Raw genomic sequence first — 8,469 nt, 5'->3', positions numbered from 1 at the left:
TTCACGCAAAAACTACTCAACGAATTTTGTTGAAATTTATTATAACCTGGATTTACACATAGGATATTATTAACTTCAGGAAATCTTTTCACGGGAACGAAGTCGCGGGCTACAACTAGTAATATAAATGGAAAAGTTGGATGTATGCCTGTTCGTAAATTTTATCACAAAACTACTGAACAGAATTTGACAATGTATGAATCTTTTGACAATGTATGAATTATCTGTGTATGAAATTGAAATTTCATACAAAGACAAGACCTTACTATTTCTTCACTTCAACCAAGTTGCAAGCTAATAAATACATAAGAAAAAACGTACAGCACAGCCCTCGCCTACTAAATTAGTGAATCGCCAATTACTTATTGAACAATGAAGTGGGATGTGCGGCGCAGGTGAGCGGCACCGCGGCGCGAGTCTGTACACCACTCTCATACGACACACACGTACATACACCGTACACCATACCGTATAGGAAAGGCACAGGACTGACGAAAAAACTGTGAGTAATAGTATAGTTAACAACAGAAATATACATTTCCATATATACCCTAAGCTTTACCAAGTGAATAGTGGTAAAAGTTCGAAATAATTGTTCGGACTTTTGCCATTGAGAGTTGGTAAATCTTAAGTTTTACCGGAAAATCTTAGGATTTACCACAGTTCGGGCTTTTACAGTAATATATATTATTATACAGTCATATTTGTAGTAAATACATAAGTATGCAGAAATGATAGTATTAAAAAGCACGCCAGAAATCACGAGAGTTCCCTAGTTGCACTGATAAATACTAGGAATACATACAACAAACTTTAACAAACAAATAAGTTACATTGTGTACAACAGCTATTTATGCGATCCACAAATAGTTGTTTCGGGTCTGATTGTACTTTGTGCCCGTTGTTTGTATGTTTACAAAATTCCCCGCGACACGAGAGCAATTCTTAATGCGGGAGTTGCCTTTTATAAAAAGTATACAAAAATTGTTTTTGTTTATACAAAAAACGTTTAATTTAACACAATCATTGGTATACTTTCGCTAGTAATTGTACAAGGGTTATATACCATGGTAGCACGCACCGCTCTCATGTTCCACCCTCCCGGATCTAGTCCCAGTGTAATGTTTACCGTTTACTAAACGATATTGACATCGTTAACGCCTATTACTAATTAGTTGATACGGCTGCAACGTGAGCGAGGGCAGGCCGCGACCCCTGAGTTACATCACCCACCTACTTGGAACATCACGACTTTTACACCCTAAGGTGAAGGCAGAAGTGTTGCACCCGCATTTCTCCATAAGCAATGGAGAAATGCTCCTTTGTAATAAGAGGCGAGAATATTACTTATATTACTAACTCTGGACGATTGCAAAGAATATTCTAATATCTATACTTACTAATATTATAAAGCTGAAGAATTTGTTTGTTTGATTGTTTGTTTGTTTGTTTGAACGCGCTAATCTCAGGAACTACTGATCCGATTTGAAAAATTCTTTCAGTGTTAGATAGCCTATTTATTGAGGAAGGCTATAGGCTATATATCATCACCCTACGACCAATAGGAGCGGAGTAGCAACGAGAAATATTACAAAAACGGGAAAAATTATGACGCGTTCTCTCTAATGTGACGCAAGCGAAGTTGCGCGGGTCAGCTAGTGGATTATAAAAGACCGACCCTATAATCTTACCCTGAACCTAGTGCTCTGTCAAGTAACAGTCGGATGCACTACCACTAGACTATACTATACCCACAATTATGTTAAAATTGTAATTATAACAGACTTAAACATTTTATTGCGGACGCGGTTGTCACTCCCGCATAGGTCTTATAAGTCACGAAAGAAGATGTTCCCTCATTACTAATATTCCTCTATCTGACGTCACCTGAATGAGATGCAATAGATGGACACAGGCCAATGATGATGATGATGATGAAACATTTTATTAGGCACAAATTTGATTGGTAGTAAATTATCCTATTTCACCAAATTAAGTTCAAATGTTAAACCATGAAATGAGGGTTCCAGCGACATACACCCGGTTTCTTAGGTACATTTCGCGATAGTTTATCTACTCAATAACGTTTAAACTCATATAAAAAGACGCTAATGAATAGATGAGCTACCGCTAAATGTATTCAGAAACCGGGGGTTAATCAGCTGGTCTTGTGGTCCGAGTCACGGGGGCAAAAATGATTTTTTAATCAATCCGTATACTGGGACCCTATGTCCAGTTTATTGCGGTCCCAGTCGCGTTAACCCTCCATGAAACATATTTCGAGGGTATAGCGCTAAAACCCTATAAGTGACAAAAAATAAAACAAAGCTTTTTTATACATCTCGATGCGTCGTTTGCGCTCTTTTTAGTAGTGTAATCAAATAAGTAAATTTCACAGTGCAAAGCAAATTACTTGAAGTAATAACCCAATAAAGTGCATGTGTTTGTTTACGACTAAATCACTAAAACACATAAAGGTTAGGTAAGGTGTTAGCCATTTTATTCTTATTGGGTTCTAGCACTATACCCTCGATATAACTCTCGTGCAGATTGTTAAACATTACATCATTGGTAAAGACTTCCTCATAGCCGGCCTACGCCAATTACTGCACAACTCGATACAATGCTGGAACTAAGATCGTATCTCTCGAGGTCAGGAGTAGCCGTTATCATCCGAGTCAATGTACTCTGTGTCAAATATCACATAACTGCGATTCAGATTTTAAGATATACGAGTTTATTAAATCACTGAATGAATTATAAAGACTGTCGCATTGCTAAGCATCAAGTGCCAAAATGAGAGAGTATTCCTGTAAATACAACACTCTGGCCAAGTGCAGGGACTTTGAATTCCTTCAAGAACTGCTTATAAACCACCTATCTTCTTACACATGTAAATATCTATCCCTTTTTTATGAACGATTCCGCAAAGCTGTATAAAAATTAGTTCAGTAGTTTTTTAATATAACTGGTTTCGACTAGACCATGTAAAATAAAGTCGTTTTTCGCTGTCTGTCCCTTTGTACATAATATATGTACATAGACTTTGATGTGTTTTTTAAATGGAAAGAGCGATTTAAGGGGTAGTTTTATGCGTAATAATTGTAAAGGTTTTTAGTAAAATATTATTTACAAACGTATAGCGGACACTTGTGTAGGATATAGGGATAAAATTTTAATATGTAGCTTGTACTATCTTACTCCTGACCAATATTCGGTTAAAGCAACCAATTTAATTAAAGATATGCTTTTCAGGAAATTAATTCCACCTGTACAGCTTTTCAGTTTACAAACTTCAGATTCATGAAAATCAAATCAGTAGTTTTTGCGTGAAAGAGTAACAAACATCCCAACTACCTTGAATCTTTACAACAGTAGGACAGCGCCACAGAGGAACAAAACATGGGCTTTTAAACACCTTACCCTCCTTAGCTGCGCAGTCGGTACAAAAAACGCTAAACACTGTAATTATACAGGTAGACAGGTAGAGAACATAGCACGTAACTGAATCCATTGTAGTCATTGTTAGTTACATTATAATTGTTTAAGGTTTTTGGGACAGGTACAGGTTACAGGTAGTCTCTTATTGTTGCCACGAGGTATTAAATATTGCTGTCACGTGGTATATAATGGCATATAGCGTCACCTGTTTAACACGATGGTGTACGCAGAGTGCGCGTTTCGTATTTGCACTTTGCAATAAAAACAGCCGATTCTCCCAAAAATATCAAGTGCCTATGACAGAAAATTTTAGATTTATGATTTATTTAGATTATAATGGATAACTCTGTGTAGTTTCGAACTAAAGTATTTTGTATTAAACCACCTTCAGCTAAAAAGCTTGCAGTTCAATTATGCTCAAAATTTAAAATTTTATTTACCTCCACCAGTCACAAACTTTGCTAGACTCCCTACTAAATTGACATATTTTTAAAGTCAATTTAGTAGGGAGTCTAAAAACTATCACAATAATACTAGGGTACTAGTATTATTGTGATAGTTTATGTACCCATGCATTTGAGTGCTAATTAAATATCTCAGTGTTTGCTACTTTTTAGTGTTCCGTACCCAAAGAGTAATAGACGGGACCCTATTACTAAGACTTCGCTGTCTGTTTGCCTGTTTGTCTGTCTGTCACCAGGCTGTATCTCATGGACCATGAAAGTTACACAGTTGAAATTTTTGCAGATTATCTATTTTGCTGGTGTAGGTTTTACGAAACGAAATACAAAAAAAACATAATAAAATAAATATTTAATGAGGCTTTCATACAACAAACGTGATTTTTTGCTTTTTCTATTAACTATGGTACGGAACTCCTAGCGCGCGAATCCAACTCGCACTTGGCACATTTTTTATTCTAATTGAATTACGTTAGAGGTCAACATAGTGATTAGACTTTGGACTGCAACTCCTTTTTTCTTTGGACTTTGATACCTAGTCACAAGGTTGATACAAGTTATATAACGAGTATTTGTTCTTATGAGTGAAGATTCGGAATTTGTTAGTTGCGTATAATTAACTAAACGCGATTAAAATTAAAGATACCTTATTTGTTTACCCGACGTTTCGATCAAATTGCATCTACTGTTGTCACGGAGCTCTCTGCTTTGAAAAGCCTATCTACTTGGAAATATTTCGCGGGGTAAAAAGATGTGTTAATCCAGGTTATAAACTAGCAAATACCAATTTTATGTCTCTGTGGTCCGAGTAGTATGCGACTGTTGAACAGGCTTCGGTCTTTATTCTCAAAAATCGACTAAGACCCACTCAACATTATCAGCCTAGCCTTCCTTCCAACTGTGTTGGAGTCGGCTTCCAGTCTCACTGGATACAGCCAGTATTTTACATGGAGCGACTGCCTAGCGGACCTCCACAACCCAGTTACCTGGGATATAACACTATATGCTTCGGTTAGACTGGTTGTTAGACTTTCAAGCTTCTGACTTCTGTTAACGACTGTCAAAGATCTTTGAAAATGACAATACCGAACATAAATATCTTTGTGTACAGGCAATGTACAGAATATGGCAATCAATGTTTAATATTCAAACCTTGTATACTCTGTCTGATTGTACATCAAATATAGGATTCAATTATAATATCGAACAATATCTATCGCTGACCATAATAAGGTACCATAAAAATACCAAGTCTCATTCCTACAGGGGTAAGCGGGGATCTGTAGAAATAGCTCTAAAGTGAACTATAGTTTAGAAGGACATTTCGCTTCAAAACTATAATTTCGCTTGCAGACCGTGACACACAAATGTGTCAAAATCACTGATCAAATCTCATTCACAGCAAAACTCTTTGTATTAACAGGAAAAGACAAATTATATAGAATACCTATGATTACTGTACAATAACAACACAGATAACGTGACGCGATCGACACGTAATTTAGTGAAATTCGCCATTTTTTGTAACATATCAACCGATAGATGTAGGCTCAGCATGTGTAGGTGGCAGTCAGGAACTGTGTGCATAGGTCAGGTGTGATAGCGCTGACACGGTCAGCGGCGCAACCCGGATCACGAGTGTTTGTAAACACAGCGGTGCATGCGGGGGCGGCGGGGCGCGGGGTGCGGCCCGGGCACCCACGGCCAAGGCGAGTGCAGGAAAATTTTACCCCGCCGGTACTAGCGCGCCCCTCGACTGCCCCCGAGCCGTTATCGCCGCGCGCTCGCCGGCCGCCTATATAACGCGCACCCCGCACTCTCCCGGCACATTCACTGTCGTGTTACAGGCAGACGCACACGGACCTGATATCTCCACTTCGTTCAATACATCACAATGGCAGCCAAGTTGCTCGTTCTTTTCGCTTGCATCGCCTTGGTGAGTACACTACCCGGAGCGAGTCCAGCCTCGTGTTGCCGCATCGTTCATAACTTGACCGTTCGCGTGCTTGTTCCCTCAGAGCCAGGCCGGTCTGGTGCGCCGTGACGCGCCCGCCTCCTCGCCTCTGCAAGACATCGAGAAGCATGCCGGTGAGTTCCAGAAGACGGTCAGCGAGCAGTTCCAGTCGCTGGTTAACTCCAAGAACACACAAGAGTTGAACAAGGCGTTGAAGGACGGCTCCGAATCCGTGCTGCAGCAATTGTCCGCTTTCTCCAACACCCTGCAAAAGGCGGTAAGTACTGACCAGCAGCGAGAGACAATTGAGGGATATGACAGTGATTGAACTGGGCTAAATATATTATTGTATGTTACAGTTGGGTGATGCTAACGGCAAAGCTAAGACCGCTATCGAAGAGACTCGCCAGAAGATTGAGACCGCCGCCGCTGATCTGCGCAAGGCTCACCCCGAGGTCGAACAGCAAGCCAGCGCTCTCCGTGAGAAACTGCAGGCCGCCGTCCAGAACACCGTACAGGTAACAATCACTTGCATACCTTGCCACCTGATTAGTTAGAGTTCACACAGTTCACATTATCACAAAAATGATTTTTGTGGAAACACCTTACAATCGCGTCTCATGTATCCACAAACTCCCAGCATTCTCACATGTATGTATGTCTTCCAGGAAACCCAGAAGCTCGCCAAGGAGGTAGCCAGCAACGTTGACGCGACCAACCAGAAGTTGGCTCCCCAGCTCAAGCAGGCGTACGATGACTTAGTGAAGAACGTGCAGGACGTCCAGAAGAAGCTGCACGACGCTGCCACCAAGCAGTAAGACCGCGGTACTACACCTCGCTACACGATAACCTACACCAAATAAACATATACTCCACCTACTTTGTTACTTTTTGTATACAAACCTAGATACATCCAACCGTCCCTTTATGTCATTGATCGACCGACTAATTGGTAGTGCGCTAATCTGCAGTCGGTACTATCGAGTAACGATAGTTTGAAAATTAAAATATACTGCAAAAACAGCTCTGCTACTAGAGACGCTGATCAGATTTTTAGACAGAAATTTCTCGATAGTTACCTTTGAGTACCCGATACTTAAAATTTCTGTACTTTGAAACCTGAAACATATTTGGCTTGAAAATAATGAACATTACTTATTGATTGCGACATCCGTATAGCATAATATAAGTGTAGTATACAGAATTCATGGGGGTAGGTTATCAATCTCATGGGGGCGGGCAAAGACCCAAGAATGCCACATATATGAATAAAAATCAATAATCGGACAACTCACACACAGTCATTTGATTCCAAAACCAGCAGAGCTTGTACTATGGTAACCAAATAACTGATAATCATAATAGGTACATACTTACATAGAAAAATTTACAATTAGGCTCAGAACAGATACTCGTACTCGTCACACAAATATTTGCCCTGGGTGGGATTCGAACCCACCAACACGGCACCACGGTTCGTGCGACGAGATGACAACGTTACTCATTGCGCCAACTTGCTACAATTCTTGCAACCGGTCACATATCCGCTTTTTCACACGTGGTCATAACTTTAAATTATAAAAACCGTGTATATTGTTAAAATATATTTAATTCACATACTTTTTATATTCGCTAACTGATAAAAGAGCGCAAATTTATTTCGCCTATCACTCAGAACTTAGTGTCAGCGACCTCTGTGTCATTCGATGTCAAATTTGATAAATAATAGCTGTTGCCTGTGACTTCGGTCGTGTGAAGAGATTTTTTGAGTTGAAAAGTTTGATGTAGGTACTCCAGTAAATAAAATAAATAAATTTAACCCATTAATTGTCCCACTGCTGGGCAAGGGTCTCCTCCCGTAATGAGGAAGGGGTTAGGCCTTGAGTCCACCACGCTGGCCAAGTGCGGGTTGGGGACTTTGCATGCCCTCAATAAATGTACTCCAGTGTTTAAGCAAAATTTCTTAAACGTCTTTTAAGTATACTCACGAATAAAGTCGCTTCGAAGCTGACTTAGGAAAAAAGCAGCCAGTGTCTGATGATTTTTTACAATCCCCGTGCACATTTATGTTAAAATTCTTTTAGAAGACTGCGTTAAGCACAAACTTTTGGTTTCGGTAGTGGAGGAAAATAAATAAAAAGAATAATGAAGTAGAGTTTTTGTCATATTATCTTTATATATATAATTATTCTGTAAGTGTGTATGTCACTATTAAACGACTGGACCGATTTTGATGAATTCTTTTGTGTGTGTTCAAGGGGATCTGAGAATGGTTTAGATTCACAATTTTGTCCGCTGGACAATGTTTTTTAATTATTTTTTTATTTATTAGACAGGACAACGTCTGTCGGGTCCGCTAGTATACGTATATACATATACACTGATAACTTTGAAAAACATATGAAAACGTACTCAGCGCCTCTATCGTATTTCATGGGAACTAATTTATTAGAACTAATTTCACGATGTAATATTCAACAGCCGATACAAAAGCTGACCAAGTGTCAAGTGTAGCGAATCGCGCTAAAGTTTGCACCTTGCCTGGCCTTATCAGTTCTCTCGTTGAACTGTTGATGATAAGCGCGCTGGACCTTGATCTCTAACGTTATCACC

The 8,469-nt window shown here is 39.5% G+C and overlaps 1 protein-coding gene across 1 annotated transcript; it reads left to right on the top strand.

Moving 5' to 3' along the window:
• Positions 1-376: 376 nt before the first annotated feature.
• On the top strand, positions 377-6,735 carry LOC142981513 (apolipophorin-3-like). The gene is made up of 5 exons (XM_076127493.1): positions 377-502; positions 5,750-5,838; positions 5,921-6,133; positions 6,216-6,374; positions 6,525-6,735. The coding sequence occupies exons 2-5, from the start codon at positions 5,797-5,799 to the stop codon at positions 6,672-6,674; spliced, it is 564 nt and encodes a 187-aa protein (XP_075983608.1). The 5' UTR covers positions 377-502; positions 5,750-5,796; the 3' UTR covers positions 6,675-6,735.
• The last annotated feature ends 1,734 nt before the right edge of the window (positions 6,736-8,469 follow it).

Source organism: Anticarsia gemmatalis, chromosome 20, assembly GCF_050436995.1.
Source record: "Anticarsia gemmatalis isolate Benzon Research Colony breed Stoneville strain chromosome 20, ilAntGemm2 primary, whole genome shotgun sequence".
NCBI classification, from domain to species: Eukaryota; Metazoa; Arthropoda; class Insecta; order Lepidoptera; family Erebidae; genus Anticarsia; species Anticarsia gemmatalis.
This window is presented reverse-complemented; position numbering and strand designations above follow the sequence as displayed.